Source organism: Eublepharis macularius, chromosome 5 (assembly GCF_028583425.1).
Source record: "Eublepharis macularius isolate TG4126 chromosome 5, MPM_Emac_v1.0, whole genome shotgun sequence".
Classification (NCBI taxonomy): domain Eukaryota; kingdom Metazoa; phylum Chordata; class Lepidosauria; order Squamata; family Eublepharidae; genus Eublepharis; species Eublepharis macularius.
The window spans coordinates 32610822-32631289 of record NC_072794.1 but is presented as its reverse complement, the minus strand read 5'-3'; the positions used below and the strand labels follow the sequence as shown (position 1 = coordinate 32631289).

At 42.8% G+C, this 20468-nt stretch overlaps 1 protein-coding gene across 2 annotated transcripts in view; it reads right to left on the bottom strand.

Annotated features, from left to right (window-relative positions):
* Window positions 1–20468, bottom strand: part of C5H1orf21 (chromosome 5 C1orf21 homolog) — a 151015-nt gene that overhangs the window by 10336 nt on the left and 120211 nt on the right. For both annotated transcript variants that reach the window (XM_054981328.1, XM_054981329.1), the window contains exons 4-5: window positions 17720–17796; window positions 4687–4747 (exon numbers count right to left, since the gene is read on the bottom strand). In XM_054981328.1, coding sequence (XP_054837303.1) covers window positions 4687–4747; window positions 17720–17796 — 138 coding nt within the window. The remainder of the gene's footprint in view (window positions 1–4686; window positions 4748–17719; window positions 17797–20468) is intronic.

Sequence of the window (20468 nt, the reverse complement as noted above, 5' to 3'; positions counted from 1 at the left end):
TGGACTAGATGGTCTGTATGGCCCCTTCCAACTCTATGATTCTATGATCCTAAGCCAAAACCTAGGCAAAGTCATCTTCATTTACCTTCCCTGAAGTGTGAACAGCAAGAGATGTGTTTGAGAAGCTTTCCCTTTATATGAACTTGAGCTGCAAGCCAAGACCCAAAACATGGCAGCGAGCAGCTGAGATACTTAAAGAAGTGCTTTGACAAGGCTCTGTCACTGTTCACACACCAGAGTTCAAGGGCCTTTTGCTCTGGGGTTTGTGGAGGGTGTTGGGGAGGAGTCAATGGCCCCTGCGCCCATGCTCACTTGAATATATAGGCCTGTTTATGTCCCAATCAGGGACATAAAACTTTGTATGGAAGATGGATTTGCTTCATATTTCCATTGTTTCATGCACAATACTTCCTGAAAGATCTTACTGCAGGACTGGCCCAAGACATTTTGGTGACTGAGGTAGAAAAACAAAAATGGCATGCCTCCTCCCACTACATAATATGGAGCACAATCTTTCAGAAAGTTATCCTGCATGAGCGCCTTTAAAACAGATGAGGGAGGATTTTAAGCATTTCAAGAGGGACTGTAAAGGAAACCTTCCCAGGGGACTGTGTTCCATGGGTCACTCTTACTCTGCCACTCTCAGTGGCACCCCAAACCCACCATTTAAACTTGCTTAGTATTAGAGTTGTCTCTGTCTTTCAACATCAAAACCTAATCCTCAGGCTAATTTATTCAGTTTGGAGAATGGTTGCCTGTGGTTACTCCCCAAGAATCCTCAATATTTTATTCTCACTGTTGTGCTGCATCTCAGACCCACCATTTCTGAAGATATTATTTATGCCTTGATTTCTAAGGTCAAGCTAATTACTTGTCCTTCTGACCCAATCCTCTCTAATAGACCCTTGGGACTCATTTTTCAGGCATAATAGATACAATTATAAATGTCTCCATTCTTCACTGGGAAATTTCCCTTGAGATTCTCTCTCTGCTTTAGGGAGACCTATTTAAAATAAACCTTTAAGCCTATTAAAACTCCCCCTAAATATCTCCCTCCTTGATTACCTGACTTCTTTCACTTCCTTCTCATTGCTTAGTCCTGTTACTTAATTTGGATTATGCCTCAACAGGAGGGTGACATTTGCACGTCAAGCTCAGGATAATAATACTGTGACAGGATATTGGATCCAAGTTCTTCTGTCTCATAACAGGAAGAAGGACGGATTCTGAAGTGCCAGCTACATCTGACTATAGCCAAAAGGAAACACAGATGAAATGATTTGAGAAGCTGAACCAAGTTCTGCAGATATGAAATGGGTACCAAATAAATGGGATTGGTAAAGCTGCAATACGATACACTCCCTTGAGTACTGGTTTCCTTTTCAAGGCACCTGAAGGCGATCACAAACATATCCAAGTACTGATATGCACATCTGTGCTCACTTTCTAACCTTTGAGACCCATATTCTTTTAAAATCCCATTATGCACCCTTCCCCACCTGTGTGGATTCTAGGAGATGGATTATTTTGATGCTATGATGCTGAATGGGTTAAATTCAAATGATGCTCTGATATCCTAAATGGCTGTGTTCTTATAGCTCTTTGAAAGCTCCTTCACAGCACAGTTTCATCCAAGTACCTGAAAACAGAAGCATGGTCCAGATAAAGCTATATGCAGAAGCCCTGAAGACTTGCTTTTGTCAATGCTGCTCTCACTACCATTTGAGCTTGTGCCCTACAAACCAGGGTACCAAACAGCAAAGGAGAGGGGAACCCAGGTGTTGCAAGGAGTCTGAAGCTCTGTTAAGTCTCATTCACCAAGGCAGTGAGATTCAATAAGCCTGTGCATGGACAGCTTTAGTGTTTCATCTGTTTATCCTGGCCTACCAAGTGGGACTGATTTACAGGAGGTGAACCAAAGCCACAGGAATTAAGTGTCCTCTGTGTTTTAAACAGAGCTCCTCATCCACAGACAGAATCTACATAATTACTCTCATTGCCTCTCTAAAGAAGTATTCTGTAACAGATCTCTGAGTGCTGTGGAAGAATCATTTACAAAGAGCACTTGCGGTCTTCATTCTCCAACGGTATCCTTTGTTGTCTGGAGGGACAGTCCTTCTGCTTTGCTTTTATTATGCTCTGCATTTACAACAGACAAGAGTGCTGCACATGGGGTTCCACGGTGACACATACAGTCTTGCAGAATTGTCTTCTTGCAGTTCTAACACTGGAATTTATGATTCTAACTATGCCAATTATTGCTACTGCAGATTCATCAATAGTTTCAGCCCTGTCGGCTGGTGTTAAACAAAAAAGAATAATGAGTTAAACAATACAACCACCTTGGAAATAAAACTGAAAGCAATAGAACTCCTCAAATGAAGAGAGTGAAGCAGAAAGTGGAGTTGTAAACTACTCTCTGCAAACTTTGTTGTTGTTGTTGTTTTTAAAAAAGCCAGACATGCTTTGGTATCTGGTTTGAAATACAGGAGGGGGAGAGATCCAGAGTAGCAACAAATAAAATGGAGACATTTTCCTAAGTAAGGGCATTCCTAACCCTTGGGAGGAATTCATAGTAAATGGGCTGGAAACCACCAAACAGGATTATACCTACCCAAGTGTAAAAGGGTCACTCCCTCTCTAGCAGGATCCCTTCTCTAAGAAGGCTTGTTATATTTTTGTCTTGAAACAATTCTAGGACACAAAGGTCAACATTTTCATTTAATGTTCTAACTTTAAGGGAAGCTGGACAAATTTCAATGGAAAATGTACTTTCCCATACAGGTTCACAGCAGAAGCTCCCCATGGCAGGCACTTGTGTGCACAAGTTTTACACACACTTTACCTGGAGTTAATCACGAGAATCCAATTTGAATCCATGATAGCAGGGCCACAAATTGAGGGTGCAATTTCTTTTTTCTAAGTAGTTTGGTTTTTGAGCCACTCAATTTATTCTTTTGTAAGTTCTCTCCCTTCAATATCTTCAAAGCAATGAAAGAGTCAACCATCTTCTCTCTTTGCTAACAGCATTCATGATTATTACAGCTTTGAGAAATGGAAGAAAGCCAGCCCATGCAATTCAGAGCCAGTCACCTAAAGGTTATGACCGTCATGCAGCGTAATATGAAGGGTACTTAAATCTTACACAATCTGTGGGACTTAAGTAAGCTTTACTATTCAACGGTGGCTTATGGTGTGGCCTACACATTTCACACCAATGCAAATCAAACCTTCGATATATTATTTATTGTGGAATCTGAAATTGTGAGAGGACTACAAGACTGCAGCAAAAGAATCAGTGGCCAACTTCAAATCCATATGTGAATTTCCTTACCTCAGCACCTTCTGGGCCATAGGAACAGTTCTTCTCTTCTCCCAGGTTTTTTTTAATCACTCAGTCTTTTCCCCATGACTCACTCTTCTTCCTCAGTCCTTTGGACTAAACTCACAAGCTTTCCCCAGGCTTCTCTGACTTGCTCTTTCCAACCACTAGTTCTCCTATTCCACGCTGCATGCTAGAGCTCAGCCAACAGCAGCCAGATACCCTTCTGCCTGCTCAATGTCTCGATGACAATAGGAAAGGGACGGCTTGGATAGTGATTGGCTGAGCTCTTCTTATGTCAGAAAGATGTTGAGCAGGCAGAAGGGTGTCTGGCTGTCTCTGGTTGAGCTGTTATATCAGGCTCAACCAATTGCTGCCTAGACTGTCACCAGAAAACTCCCTTAATAACCACCTGGCAGATTTTACCATTGCAAAGGTAGCCATGAAATAAAACACAGTCTGTGCCAGTATTTTACTTAGTAAATGTGTTTATTATTAGTAGAGACAGTTGCAGTGGCAGCTGTGAGAATGAATCGGAAAGCCCACTGAATTACGTTCACAGAAGCTACACCTCTTCTATTAGAAAGGAGATTTCATCTCCATTTTGGCCTGCTACCAACGCCGAAACAAAACAAATAAAAAAAGTTCAACTTCTAAGCCACTGTACTACATTAAAAGGCTTTCCAGCCTAAGAGGAAAGACTGAACTGCCATGTGGAAATCCTTGGGCAAAAAAAGAAAACATAAAATATGCTAACGGAGTGCCTCACTTCTGCACCTGTGAATACCATGGCTCTTTCCCACATCTTTGTTTGAAAGAAAATGCCAATTTTACCCTGTTTATAACACATACCCACTACATTCATCAAGTGGGCTCTAGCCACAAAAGTTTATGCTGGAACGAAACCTTGTTTGTTTGTGATGTGTCACTAGACTCCTGTGTATTGTCTGTGCCACAGACTGACATGGTAGCCCTTCTGAAAGTATCGTCATTATTTAGGTACCAAAATAAAAAACAGGTTTTATTAAAAAATTGATGGTTATTTCTATAGATAATGTATAAAAACTGAAAACGTATTTTTGCTGCTTCATGTTCGTCTGCTCTTTTCAAGGGAGTCTTATGCAATTTAGGTTGGGCTTAGGATTGATGTTTAACTGCTTTTAATACTAGTGAACCATTCTGAAAGCTGATTAAGCAGGAAGACAGAGCATAATGGTTTTAAATAAGTAAATAAATGAGCTCTCTCACTCTGCAAGTAATGAACCCCAATTTGATTCTTAGTCTCCTGGTCCGTAGATGCACATGTGCCAATAAGATGCCACCCCATGGCTGTCCCTTGGAAACATTGGCCACATCATTCTTACCTTTTCAATTTTCTCATCAAGCATTCTGAAAAATTCTTGTTGGCTTTCAGAGATGTGCATGCTGAAACACAAGAAAAACAGTATATTGAGAGACTCAGGGGTATTTACAAATTGACATCGTTCCCTAGACACTAACAGCTCTTATGTCTAGCCTTAGGCTGCCACTTTCAGAAGGGAGCAGAGAATTCCAGCTCCAATTTAGTGGCATTTTCGCTGCTAATAGCGGCAAAAGAATCTATGGTTAACATACAATACCACTTAGATCACCTACCCTAAGTCTGACGCACCAATCCAGCAAAAAGAGCTTGTCACAATTTACAGGATTCTGACCTTCCTCATGCAAGTGACCTTACATTCCTGTAAACCTATGCACACTTACTTGGAAGTCAACATGCATAGTAGGGTTGCCAGTCCCCCACTGAAGGGGGGATCCCCCACTCCTGCTTACCTGGCTGGCGGCAGGGGGAGATGCGCCTCTGGCGCATGCTCCCAGGTGGCACACAGCGCAGTGGCCCAATTTGGGCTAGATTCAGTCCAAATCGGGCCACTGCGGAGCACAAGAGCACTCCCAGGGTGGCACATTACCCACGCAATGACATCACTTCCTGGAAGTGTCGTCATCGCATGCACATGAGAAGAAAGATGAAAGTAGGTGCTCGGCCTCCGACCTCCCACCCAGGGGATCAGGGTGGCTGAGCTCTGACATCTAAGCTGTAAGGATGGAATCTCTTTCACATTTACTTGTGAATAAGCCTCTGCTGAAACCAGTGGGATTTATTGCCAAATAAAAATGCATAATAGCAGGCTGAGATAATATAGCAGTAGATCTGCCACCTTAGAAAGGGAGACGTAAGGTTTCCAGAAGAAGCCAGTTGGGAAAGAAACAGAAATGGGAGAGGGGAGCAGACCCAACATGGAACTTCACACTCTTTCATTGCTTGTGTTGCTCAAAGGCTGAAATAGGGATTGGTGAAAGGAGTGATCCTGCAAGGCTAATGAACTTGGCAGGGCTAGCAAGGAAAAGCTGGCACCACCGCTAAACTCAGTTCCTCTATTCACTTCACCCCACCCCTCCTCAACAATTTTAAAAAAGGGGGAGATAAGGTGAGATCCTTGCATCCATTCTCCCGCCCCCTGCCCCAAGCTCCACAGCTAATTGCAGGTAGCTGAAGAAGGGGGGGGGGAGTGTAACAACATGGGGAGAAGAAAATGATCAGTCATGAGGCAGTGGTGGAGGAGAGAAAGGGCACCTGAATGTTATTGGAGCGACAAAGTGCCTTGACCTCTGAATCATACTTTCCCCTACCAAAGGGCCCCAATGATGCTTCCAAGTTCACCGTGGCTTATAACATGTTGACAACTCAAAACGAACCTTGTCAGCCGCAACATGCTGAGCATACATGTGGCTCTTAGTGTTCATGGGCATGTGCTGACACTCATGTGCACTAGAGACCAGGCATCTCTGCACACAGAGGAAACTGCAGAGATGTAACTTCGAGATTGGCAGGAGGGAGGTCGAAACTGGGAGAAGTGCTTCCCATATTTTGAAGGGCTTCCCATATTTTGAAAAAGGCCTTCCCCAAAAGGCAAAACAGGGATTGTGGATTTAGTAGGAGTACCAGAAAGACAGGACTGTTCTGCGTAAACAGGAGTCGCTGGAGCATACCTATCACAGGGCTATATTTGGGTAGACTTTAGTAAAATATTTTTTTTAAAAAAACTAGGCTGGGATGAAGAGGGAGCCTGATGGATCGGCAAGGGTCTGCATCGAATGCAGTGATTTTATAAAGCCTCCCACAGAACAAATCAAGTACTCAAGAAGACAGCAAAGCTACTGCAATTTACAGCTTTCCCCTCAAAGGTCCTTCTGTAGACCTCAGATTTAGCACAGTAACTCTTTACATTAAACTCATTAGAAATCACTGGTATACACTGACATTTCCCAGGTCTCCCCTCAAGGCAGAAGGTCAGATCATTTACTTCCATTAACTCCAGTGTACCATGGGGCCCAGGTCAGTAAGACTGTTTCACAGTCGTGTGCAGGACTGGAAAAAAATACTATTATTAGTTGTTGGCAGCAGGCTGTGCAGTACAGGACTGCAAGGTGACAGACCCTGCCCCAGGGGAGCTTAAGAAGCAAACACACACAGTAAGGTCAGAGGCTTTCACAATGTTAGAGGACACTAGTGGCTGAGAAGACACGTTCTAGACATTTGTGTGTGCGGTGGTGGGGGTTAGATAGCTCAGGCATAAAATTCACAGGGGGAAAAAACCCCTCAGGCTTATTTTTTAAGGTCTGGAATATGTGAAAATCTGAACTCGGGAATCAAAGTTTCAAAAGGAACTGAATTACAGAGGACCATTTTGTACAACCACATGCTGTGTGCCAGATGTTTTTTTCCCTTCCACCTTCATTCATCATGAACGCACAATGCTGTCTCATTTTTCATTCCACTTCCTTAAAAAAAATATATGCACCAATCAAAAGGTTGCACACTCAAGCCACTAGGGATGCATGGACACTGCAATTCTATAAAGAGCAAAGAAAAAAGGGCACAATTTGACAGCAGGCACAAAATTCAGCTTCTTTAAACTCCTGACTTCTATAATGAAACAAAAGGCAAGTTTCTAGTCCTTATTTTCTTTCTTTTAAAAAAAAAGATATGACTGGAAGTGTCTGCTGAAATCTAAGAGCAGTGGTTGCAGATTTCCAGTGGTTGGGATGGAGCACAGACATCTAGCACAACTCCTGCCCCATTCCAAAATATCCAGGTACAGAATTTCAGAACTCCCACAACTCGGAATACCAGCTAGTACACTTCAAGGGAACATACCACTTATACCCTTTTGTGCCATATTAAAAATAGAGCCACCCAGGCTACATTATGCTTGAAGCCCAAAGTTTTGAAAGGAATTTCTGAGCAATCTGCATATAGGACTGTAGATAAATCCTCATTGACATGTTCACAAACGTATACTATGCCGTGATCGTCAACCTTTCCAAGATAAGAACCTACTTTTAACCCACAAGCAGCAGAATGGGATCCACTGTGCTGCAAACATGTGACAGGAAGTTACATGGTAGGAAGAGGTTGCATTACAACCTCACTGGTGAGTGTCTGCTCCATGCCACAGGTATGCACAGAGAACTGGATAATCGATTGGTGTGGGGTGGGGGGCAGGCCAGAATGTGATGAACGGGACAGAATGTAAGGGAATTTTTGTGTGTAGAAAATGTCTCTGAGCCTCTCTATACTATAAAAGAAATCCTATCCACTTTGCTGCTCCTCTCAGCTTGTATACAAAGAGAGACGGAAAGTGAAGGACCCTTGTTAGGTCCTTCCCCGCCCAATGACTCTATGGGGCTTGCCAACCCAGCAGGTAGGGGGGCTCAGTGAACCATGGGTTGAAGACTATTGTAGCAGAATAACCTATCATCAGAACAACCACTCACAGAGTGATTGTTTAGGTACAATCCTAGAAAGGGGGATGAGGGTACAATTAAAAATGCAAGTTTGTACAGGATTAACTTATTTCTACTTATTTACAGCATTTATATCCTGCTTTTCCACCCAGGACCCACAGTGGCTTACATCTCTATTCTTTCCGCCTTTTTATGCTCACAACAACCCTGTGAGGTAGGTTATGCTGAGAGTTTGTGACAGGCCCAAGATCATACAGCAAGCTTGCAAAGCAGAGTGGGGATTTGATTCTGGAGTCTTCAAGATGACACTCTCACAGCACCCTAGTTCTCACACTGCAAGCCAAACAATGACAAATGCCAGAGCCATCAACTTCCACGGAAAGGAAAAACAATTTGTAAAATGGTTGTTGTGGGTTTTCCGGGCTGTATTGCCGTGGTCTTGGCATTGTAGTTCATGACGTTTCGCCAGCAGCTGTGGCTGGCATCTTCAGAGGTGTAGCACCAAAAGACAGAGATCTCTCAGTGTCACAGTGTGGAAAAGAAGTTGGCAGGTAATTTGCAAAATGATTTTAAGGCAGAAAAACTACCACCCAAAACGTACAGGGCCTGGTTCAAACAGCTAAATTAGTTACTATGATATACTAATATATATTTTATATCTGACCAGTATACATTTTATTTTCATTCAAGCAAAAAAAAGAAAAGACAGATACTTGCGCTGAGAAGACAACTCAGGGGAGAAGCAAAGGTTAACAAAAAAGTGGATAAATGTGAGTAACTACCATCGTGAGTAATAATAATAAATGTGAGTAACTACCATACTGAGACTTCCTCCTAATAAATTCTGTGTGGAAAACTGCTAGTTTGAACAAGCGTTGTCTGTGCCGTGAGCCAGCTCTTTCCATGATCACAACTGCCCTTTTCAAAAATCTGCTGTGTGCTAACCTTTCATTGTGAGGTATTGATTTGGAAGAATTCAACAGTTGGAAGTACCAAAGGTGGCTTTATCTTAGTCTACAAACCAAACGCCAAGGAGGCCAAGAAAGGGCACCGATGACCAGGCTAGCAAAACTCTAGCCACACAGACATCGACTCTAACCTCCCTGCCAAGATCAGGTTATATGCAGAGGAAAGGGGGGAGGTTCTGTTACGCCATTTATAACAGATGATGGAGCAATTTAATTTTGTAGCCGCTGACGGTCTGCTTGAAATGCTGAGCATGCGAGAGACAGCCAAAACCATCAGATAGCCTGTCTGCCCTATAATGTCATCCAAGGTGGCAAAAGTTTATTATTTGCAGTTCAAGTCTGCCTCTTTTATGCTCTAGATGCCAAGACAATAAGGTTTGCTCACAAAACAAAGGTTTACTTTTCAGGAAAACCTGACCAGTTTATCCTTGCAGTTAGTTATCAACGTGTTCAAAAGAGTTTAAGAACTCATTAGTGATGCTAAATACCTCCCAAAAGCCACTGTTATAGCCTTTCACTTTCTCTCTCTCTAGGTTATTTCATTTTCACAACAATTTGAGGGGAGGGGACACACACAGAAAGGGTTTTTATTTGGCACTTTTTAATCCTGGCCTTCCTCCAAAGAGCTCAGGGAAAGTGTATGTGGTTCTCCCATCTTAAATCTCACCCTCACAACAACCTTGTGAAGTAGGCTAGTCTGAGAGGGAATGACTGGCTCCAGCAGCTCATCTGGGGATTTGAAGCAGAGACTCCCCCAAGTCTAGTCCAACCTTCATGCTGGTGCAAAAAATTATGAGTATATTTAGTTCCTGAAAAAATAGTTTAGCAGTAACTGCATGTGGATTTTCACCACAGGGCTGAGTTGGGGAGACATAAGTAACAAAGCCAGCATTCTCTCTTGTTACAAACATGAAGGTTGTCAACCTGAGTTCCTTCATCACTAACACAGTACAATGAAGAAGGGTCATGAAGCCCTACTGCACTTAGCATCAAAAGTGAGCAGGTTGACAACAGGGCAGGAAGACCTGAGGCAGATGTGCTCATGCACCTGTTGTGCACCTGTTGTATCGACCTAGAGACTCTTAGACCCCGTCCCTGACGGCTTTCCTAGCCACTCAAGTCTCCTAGGAGCCTCTAAGAGTTCTGGTCATTTGTTTTGAAGCACCCCATCTTCCTGGGTTCTTTTGAGCGTGTGTACCTCCTTGGCAAGCCACGCTGGACACAGGCTGGTAAAACATATTATTGGAAAGAACATAGGAGCATGTGCGAGGCAGAAACCGCTCTTAAGCATTTACGCAAGGCAGAAAACAAATAACAGCTTGCTGATCCAAATATGCTCTAGCAAGCTAAAATACTACTGGCTATCTGACTAAGCATTCTCTGAGTTGGTTCCAAAGCTGGTTGATCTTAACAAAGTCCATCCTAGCCAGCTTATTCTAGGCATCTGGGAGGTGGCACGGAGCTGAGGAGCTCTCGTTCACATTGCAGGTAGTTGGCAATAGCTACAGGGTAGCAAGACTGATAAATCACCTAGAGATGAAGAAGCTTCTTGAAATCTAAAGGGCAACTGTTCTCTTTCAGGAACCAATCAGGGCTCGGTTACTTAATTGGAAATTACAGCCCTGTGAAACTTTAGGGAGTATTGCTATAGTTGAGATCAGCACCAGGTTCTCACCTTCTTCAAGGCCGCTCTCTCACAAGCAGAAAGCAGCCCAGGTGCAGCTAATTAACAGAGCTTGGGACTTTCCCAGCAAACAGGCCTAGTAAGAAATCTACAGGACATGAGGCCTGAACTAAAGTCTTACTTAGCACTCTGTATAGAGTGGTACAAGGCCTGATCCTCACACTCACAGTACTTAGGTTCTATGGCAACTGCTGATTTAACACAAATCCTTTTTTTTTGCAGGGGGGAGACTTTTTTTAATTATTATTATTAATTTTGAATTAGTTTACAACATATAACTCACAAAACATAACATTAACAAACTTCAACAGATGTTTAAAACAGTTCGTTGTAACCATATCATGAGTTATTAACTTACATTAAATTAACAAGTAAAATGTTATTATAGCAAAAGCAGTATTAAATAGAACTTTGTCTGGGTAAGACTGCCACAAACCCCATATTTCCATATCTAGGATATCTTCAGAGGGCAATTTCGTTAACGAAAGCTCATTTTTAGAAAGGAATTCTAAAAAAGGTTCCCATTTAGTATAGAAGTTCGAGATACCAGTGAACACAAATCCTTTAGGTTACTGGAAGCCTGATACAATGGTGGGGCAAATATAATACAGAGCAAGTGGGCTTCCACAGGACAGCAGCACCTGAAAGGACAGCACCACCGGCTGGATGCCGCCCCAGATGTCTTGGCCAGGGCTTTGGATGCTGCGACTGTGTGGATGAAGCAGAGACAGCTGAAATGGAACCCTGTGAAGATGGAGGTCCTGTATCTGGGCCAGGGGTTGTTGAGCTTGGGAATCCAGCTCCTAGCCTTAGATGGGGCACCTTTGACACCTGCGTTGACAGTGATGAGCCTGGGGGTGATTCTGGATGCCTCCTTGTCAACGGAGGCCCACGTCTTGTCAGTTGCTGGAACTGCATTTTTCTGTCTTCGGCAGGTCAGGCGACTTGCTCCCCACCTCTCCACCCTAGATACGGTGATCCACGCAACAATCACCTCCAGATTGGAGTACTGTAACACACTCTAAGCAGGACTACCCTTGAAACTGACCCAGAAATTGCAACTGGTCCAGAATGCACTGGTGCGAGTCCTCATGGGAACCCCATTTAGGACACATATTCGACCTGTACTGCACCAGCCGCACTGGCTCCTGGTTGAATTCCAGGTCAAATTCAAGGTGTTGGTGTTAACCTTTAAGGCCCTTAACGGACTGGGATCTATATATCTTCGGGACCGTCTCTCCCTGTATGTTCCCTGGAGGGCATTATACTCTGCAGATCAACATCTGCTGGTGGTCCCTGGCCCCAAGGATATTCACTTGGCCTCAACCAGGGCCAGAGCCAAAAAGGAACTCTCTCCCAGTTGAGAACCGGGCCCTGCAGGACTTATTACAGTTCTGCCGGGCCTGTAAAACTGATGTTCCACCAGGCCTATGAGAGTGGTTGAGCAGCTGGAGTACTATCCTGCTGGTCCCTTGCCCATTTTGCTTTGTTCCGCTGCACTTTTTAAAGAGATATGTTGATTTTATTTTTATGATTTTAGCTGTTATTTATTGTGTTTTAAATTATGGTTTTTATGATGTTGTGACCCACCCCGAGCCCGCTTGTGGGGTGGGCAGGAAATAAATAAATAAATAAATAAATAAATAAATAAATAAATAAATAAATAAATAAATGATGTGTGCCAGCTGGCTTCCAAGTATTAATATAGCTATTAAACCAGAATGTAGACTATCGACTGGCAGTAACATTCATTTTCTCCAAATGCATGATAAAGGATCCAGAGAGCACTGTTTCATCTCTACGTAGCCATTAGTGGACATAATGTTTTATGCAGCATCTCAAACCCAACACAAGTTGTCTGTTGCATATTAATCATGTGGCTTGAGCCTGAGGCATGCTGGGTTTTACATACATAAACCCCCACACAAATGTTATGCTTAAGTGTGCACAGGCCCAGAGGTGGGATGGGTGCACTGGGTGGTAGGACAGGAAGGCAAGATCTCTCATGCACAGCGCTGCCTGGGGCACATGTTTCTAGCACTTTGAAGATAGTTCTAATGCCTATTTGAATACTAAAAAGATCTAGGCCTGAAATGGATTATAAATGTAGGCCGATATGTCAGTAAGGTGCTGGAAAGATTATTCTTAATCTACCTTCAGAAGATGAAAAAGCTTTCACTTAAAGGAGAAGCACTTTTGGATTTTACCCTACTTAAGGTCCATAGCTGATTTATCTGAATTTTGGGCGAAACTGATCCTACATCAGCATTTATGGATATATATGGTGTGAAGCATAATAGCCAATTCATACAAGAGTGCCACCCCCACCCACCCCCAATTCATCACCATCAAACGTGTTCACTGGCTTACTACGAACATCTCTGGGTAGGCTGATAGGAATGTATTAATCTCTAATCTAGCTAGAAACATTATTACACTAATACCTGTCAAATTAACAATTCTTTGTTCATTTGTGTTTATTTCCTTTGCCTTTCGCACTGAGATGTATTTTGTACAAAAGTTCTCTTCTTTGCCCTGGTTCTGTATGCTGAATTTTATTTGTAACCAAGTAAAATTTGGTTGCAAAAAATTGAACCTACTTTGTACCTAAAATAAAAATTAAATTAACATTTAAATTAATGAAATGTTGTACCTAAAATAATTTTTTGTACCGGTTTGTAACCAATCATTTCATGTCTTCTAACCTACTCATTTAGAAACAGTAAAAGCACTGGAAACTTCCAGCTTGATTTGATTTACGATTGAGAGGGTTCTGGGAATAACCTGTACACTGAGGCACAAAAACGTGTTCCTGCTAGGGCGGCAGCAGCAAGTGGGGAGGGAAAGGGCAAGAACCAGGTCTGCACATAATTTGCTTTTCGCTCCACTCTCCGCTGCCACCACCACTATCTGCTCCACTGCCCTCCTGGTCCATTCATTTCCTCCATCACAAGTGTGCCAAAGCACAGCCATTGCCCACTCCTCTGGGGTTCGGAACACCTTCCTTTCCCCGCATTTCCCATTTTTCAACCCAGCTATGCTATAAGGTTGGAGGGGGTGTGGCAGTGAGCTGCCACATGCCATTTCTTCTTTTCATACTTGCTGCAGGTAGAGCGTCGAAACAGATACTCCACAGTGGTTAAGTGGTCGGGGTGTAAACCAGCACTCTGCTAGTTCAAGTTCCACTACTGCTACGAGTCTAGCACAAGCTGCTCCTCTCAGCCCCAGCTCCCCAGCTGTATTGTGGGGATAATAATAACACTGACCTTGTTCACTGCTCTGAGTGGGGCACTAAACCTTCTAGAAGAGCAGTATATAAGCACCATTATTATTACAGTTCCATCTTTGAACAAGATCAAGAAGGATTTTTTTAAAAATCCAGTTTGAAAAGGGAAACCCAAGAAGTTCGTGAATCATGCTTATAATGAGCATGACATCATACCGACATTCCTGTTAAACACAAGGGGAAAATCCCCATCCGGAAAAGCCAAGGACACACTCTGAACCTAATGGAAGAACCTGAGGATCACTCACCAGGATGGCTGCCATACAGTAGCCTTTATTTATGTATTTATTTTATTTATGTCATTTATAGTCCGCCTTTCTCACTGAGACTCAAAGCGGATTACACAGTGTGAGATAAGTACAGTCAGTTTCAAGGACATTTTGATAAACAATGCCATAGGGTAAAAAAACACAATTTTACAAAGACGTAGCATTAGTAAGAATCCAATACAGAGTTGAAGAAATGCTGAAACAGAACATAAGCACTTCTAGGGCTGCCATTAGACCACATGAAGCACAAATAGCTCATAGGAGCACATATTTAAGACAACAGGTAGTACATAAGGCAACATAGTCTATGGTCCTTAACTCATTAGCAAAGCATTTGAGAGCCCCTCCCTACAATACAAAAGACTTTTTGAATAATTCGGTTTTGCATCATTTGCAGAAAGCCAGGAGAGTGGGGGCTCTCCTGACCTCCTCAGGCAGGCTGTTCCACAGGGAAGGGCCCACCAGAGAAAGCCAATGTACAGGCTGCTGTTGATTTCAGCCATGTGCAGGGTGGCACCTGCAGGAGACCCTGTTCCAATAAACGAAGCTGCCGTGGAGGAACATATGGAGGGAGGTGATCCCATAGGTATGCTGGGTCAAGGCCGTGAAGAGCTTTGTATGTGATGACCAATACCTTGAACTGGACACGGTAGCTGATAGGTAACCAATGGAGCGACTGCAGAATGGGGGTGATGTTCATGCTCCTGCTCGCTCCTGATAACAGTCGAGCTGCAGCATTTTGCACCAACTGGAGCCTCCCAGTTAATTTGGATGGGAGACCTATGTATAGTGCATTACAACAGTCAAGTCCTGAAGTTACCATAGCATGGACCCAGGTGGCAAAGACTGTCCCTCCCATCTGGCTGTGAAAGCTTTATGACATGGGAATTTCCACAGTGCACTTACAGTAAGTTTGTTAATAAATGTCATTATGACACAGTAAAAGAATAAGTAAAGCAAGCTGTTTTTCCCACAGGAGTAGATTTTTTTGCTCAGAAAGCAGTAACACCTTCATAAAGTCACTGCCAAATGCCAGGTCTCTACCCCATGAACATTTTGCCTTCTAATACAGAAGTTGCCTTAGATATGAAGCTAATAATCAGCTATATAACCCAATGATGGACAGATGACAGTTTCAAGGGATGGACTTTGAGATGTAAGAGTAATACATGTTGGTGGCCTCATAGAACTGGCCAAGGATCTCATAATCAACATTATTTTGATAAGGATGGCCAGGGTCTCGTGACCTTATTCCTTCTGATATTTTAAATGTGTATTTAGGCTGTACCACTTCAGGGCTGCAGAAGGGGGGGGTGTCAAATGATTCTATGTTCCTGCACTCTTCAGCAACATACACACACAGAGAAAAAGCAGAAACCCCTACAAAAGTAGCCCTGTATATGCCAAAAATAATAAAAGAAATATGCTTTTATGGTACCCAAGGGTATTTTATTTATTTATTTTTAGATTGCAGCTGTGCTTTTTTCTGCAACATAAATGAAACAGAAGCCACTTCAAAATTAGCTTTTTGAATGCTGAAAAAGGATTAAAAATAAGTTTTTGATTTTGGTATCCAAGAGGTTGGTTTTAAAGAGGTCTCTTTGCTTTTACGTTGCACAGGAATACGGTTGCTCTGTTGGGTTTATGTGGCAAGATGACAAAAATAAATAACATTCTTTCCAGGCAGCCATTTTCATATATATGGAATAAAAAATTTTATTCTGTGAAATCCATTATCAGCTTCCAAAAATTCTCCTTCCAGGCAGGAAGGCAACTGTGCACAGCATAACAGAACCACAAAATAAGAAAAGAGTGGAATTGAAGAAATCTGCTCATTCTTACTGTCTACAGCTCAGCTGAGATGATAGCCCTGACCTCCTTTCCCACCAACAGAGAGACACTCCTCAACAGCTAAATCAAGTCTGACAGTGTGGGGACAGGTGAGACAAGAGCCGAAGGTGTCCTTGAGATCAGAATGTTGAACCACAGCCACTTGCCATAGCAGTTGCTCTGCCTCCAAAGATGCTCAGCTGTGAAGGAAACTGGGCCAGCTGCCATGGTAAGGGAGTGGTGGTGGATGGAAACCAGGAGATGTCCAGATGTCTCGTGGGAAGTGGGGCTCATAAGACTTGCTAAAGGCTTCAGCAAGAAAGGGCCAAGAAGACTTCTCTACTGATTCAATGCAGAGAGACAGACAGAAAGGAGAGGTGAGTGCTTGCTAACCCATTCCCTTCTGAGACTGAAGTTCAAGGGATACCTGCAGGATGGGCCAACTCAGCACACCGGCTTTAGAAATCCTTTGTCAGGGTTTCAAATTAAAACCACCTTGCCTGGCTTTATTTGGTGAACAAAAATTGCATCCAGGTGACCAGAGAGGAAAGATTAATTTTTTTCTTTTCTTTTTAGGCTGTGAATGTCTAATATAAAAAAGGATTGAGATGAGCTTATAAAAATGTTTGTGTCCTCTTTCCATGAACTACTTTGACTGATGAGTAATGAATGTGGGATGTATCAGTTCAAGTAAACCTTGTTTAAAAGAGACACAATGTCCAAATTTGAGATCTGCGCAGAGAGGCACTGCATGTGCAAGCCACGAACACGGCAGGAATCCACCAATTCTCAGTCTTTAATTTGCCATGTCTACATTTGCAAGAGGGAATAAAGCTGGGCTAAGACCTGCACAGGGCAGCTCATTCCCCAGATATAAGACCTCCAAGTATCCCAAAATGGAAGCTGTGGTAACCCAGTGAAACAGAAAGTCATTTCACACGTTAAAGAGAAGGTCTGTGGCCTGAAGCCACTTTTTCAAACAGTGCCAGGACTCACCATGATGGTTCAATTCAGATGCCATACCAAACCATACTTTGCAATAATCATAGTTTAGAACCCAAGCCATGGTTTGAATTTTCAAATTTACAAGCAAATCATTAAATAAAGCTGCTTGTGCATTTTTGTTTCCTGCCTGCTCAGTATTTTGCTCTCTAGGTGCAGGGGCTTCCAGAAGTGGCACAGTGCACATAATAAGGCAAGACATCACACAAAACCTTAGTACAAAACCATGGTTTGCAAATCCACTTCACATCACAGCTCCTTGATTCAGACATCACACCCCACCATACGTTAACCGTGCAACCACGGTTTGGTGTGATTTCTGAAATAAAGGCAATATTTCAAAACCAAGCTCTCAATGCAAAGCTATGCTGAAGTTTGACGGTACTAATCTGTGAGTACAATTCTAGTAAATCCCCATAGTCTCATATTGCACCCAACTGTGGATTCTGGTTTTGTGGAAGAAGCCCCGGCAGCCAGCAACTTTGGGAGAAACCGTTGAAGAACAGAACACGAAGGGAAATGCCTAGGTAGAAAGATTGTCATTGAAAGCAAAAAAACCAGAAGACTTACTTTGCTCTAGGTGGATGTACTAATCCTGGAAGCTCTTTATTGGCCTTAAGTCTTACATGTGAACTGGCACTTTTTTCCTGAAAGAGAAGTGGGGGATAGTGTTAATGTTTCTTTTTTAAAAAAGTATTTTTTTTTTTGCAACCAGACGGTAAGTGGGTAATGAAGAGTGTAAAGATGTAAAAATGAAGACGAGGTCAGACATTACAATACTGATCTGTGAAGCAAATAACAAGAACACTGAGTTTAAGAAATTACAATAGCCTTTTCTGTCCTTTCACAGGGATTAAAAGTGTTACATTCCTCCATCCCACAAGAAACACAGATCTTAGTGCTTACAGGGTCCCACTGAGAGAAAAGGCATTTACTCCATAATTCACAAGGCAAACGGTTAGATAAGGAAAAAGAGCTCAGAATCAAATAAAATTCTGGCCAAGGATCAAATCCGGGAATATGAGAAATTTCCAAAGGTGTGAAAAAGAGCAATTTATTCTTTTCTTTTTTTATCTTTTACATTCAGACACCTGGATCTGACAGTAAACTTCTGCTAATCAAATCTGAGACAATTTTCACTGATTTCTCCCACTTTAGATCCATGACTCATCCCTCATTGGAGGACCCAAGTCTCCCAAGAGCAGCATTTTGGGTTGCAGCATGTATGGGGGGGGGGCAATGAGGAAGTCCCATTCTGCTGGAAATTTCTTCTGTTAACCAAGATTTACTGCAGGATCTGGACCAGTTCCAAAAGATAGGTAGAAATAAGCAAGATCACCTACATCACTGTACCTCAGTTCAGATGTCACAACAAACTTCAGTTACGGAAACTTGTCTACTGGTTCAGTGTTTGAAATGAACCATGGTTTGCAATCAGTTGACTATGGTTAGCGTTCAAATGGAATGCTAAACCATAGTAAGCACAAATTATGGTGTTTGAACTGACAAACCAGTTATATAACTCTTCCCTCCTCTTCACGCTAACAGGAGAACTGAAAGGAAAATGAGACCAGGCAAGCTGCTCTAAATTATGGTTATCTATGCATTCAAAGGCTTCAACCATGGTTTGTTTTCAAAACATGGTTTGCACAAAACCATGTCACAGTATGACATTGCTTTTAAAAAAATATTTTTTTATGTATTAGTGCAAAAACAACAAAAAAAGCAAACGAGAAAAAAGCAGGAGAAAAAGAGAAAAAGAAAGAAAGAAACAGTGCTGGCTACAGAAACACTATTGGCAATCTATACATGTATGTGTGTTATGTGCCATCAAGTTGCCTCCGACCTATGGCAACCCTATGAATGAAAGACCTCCAAAACATCCTATCATTAACATAACCTATACATAAAGGTAAAAGTAGTCCCCTGTACAAGCACCAAGTCATTACTGACCCATGGGGGGACGTTGCATTTCGACGTTTTCTTGGCAGACTTTTGTTATGGGGTGGTTTGCCATTGCCTTCCCCAGTCATCTACACTTTACCCCCAGGAAACTGGGTACTCATTTTACTGACCTTGGAAGGATGGACGGCTGAGTCAACCTTGAGCTGGCTATCTGAACCCGGCTTCTGCCAGGATCGAACTCAGGTTGTGAGCAGAGCTTGGGCTGCAGTACTGCAGCTTACCACTCTGTGCCACGGGGTTCCTTAATCTATACGTAAGATATCTATAAAAGATTTCCAAATAACTAAAAGTAAGTCAATGTGCAGTTGCCTTCTATATTCAATATGTTCAAATGTTGATAAACTTATAAGGTCTTCAATTCAGTGATTTGCAAGAGGTGGGCTTTTGTCTTTCCTGTGTTGAAGTATAAGTCCCAAAAGGGCTGAATAAATAAACATGACCAAAGCTTAAGAGATGAATTTTGTGACTTACACCACCAACAGTTAGACATTGTGCTTAAATCTTTAGGAAAAAGGCACTGTGGTATCCAATATACCCCAAACACAATTTGTTGCTGAATAAGTCGCAACTTAAGATCCATATGGCTCTTAACCCATTGCTTTAGCAAAATCGAGCACTCCAGATCATTATTCCATTCATCTGTAAGGCTCTCTGTATCATATTTATTAAATGACCTCAAATATTTATATACAAATATTGTAGATTTTGCTTTTTGTGTCAATTCAATAAGAATCTTCAAAAGTGGGGGAGATTCTGAAGCACTTAGATTTGCCAGATAGGGATGCCAGACCCCAACAGGGGGTGGAGGATCCCCTGCTCCCATCTTCTACCCCTGCCTCCACCTACCTGGCTAGTGGGGGGAACATGCCTCCCGGGGCATGCCCCAGGTGGTGCAACGCGCTCCTGTGTGCCACAGCAGCCCAATTTGGCTGGATTTGGACTCGATTCAGCCTGAATCAGGCCACTGCAGAGCACAGGAGTGCTCCTGTGTTCTCCAAATCTAGCCCCAATTTGGCTGCTGCGGAGCACTGGAGCGTTCCTGTGCTCCACAGCAGCTGGATTTGGGCAGATTCGGGCCCAAATAGGACCGATTCGGCCTCCTGGGGAGCACTGAAGCACTGCCAGGGCGGTCTGTAACCCGCACGCTGAAATCACTTCCCGGAAGTGACATCAACATGCAAACTGGGAGCATGCGCACTGCATGCATGCAACAGGGGAAACTATAAGGTGAGTGCAGGCCTCTAATCTTCTGCCGGGGGAGGGGGGGCAACCCTACTGCCAGACAATATTTGGACACCAACAAATGTTGTAATTGTAAATATTGCCAATCGGGAGAAATTGGCAAATCATATTT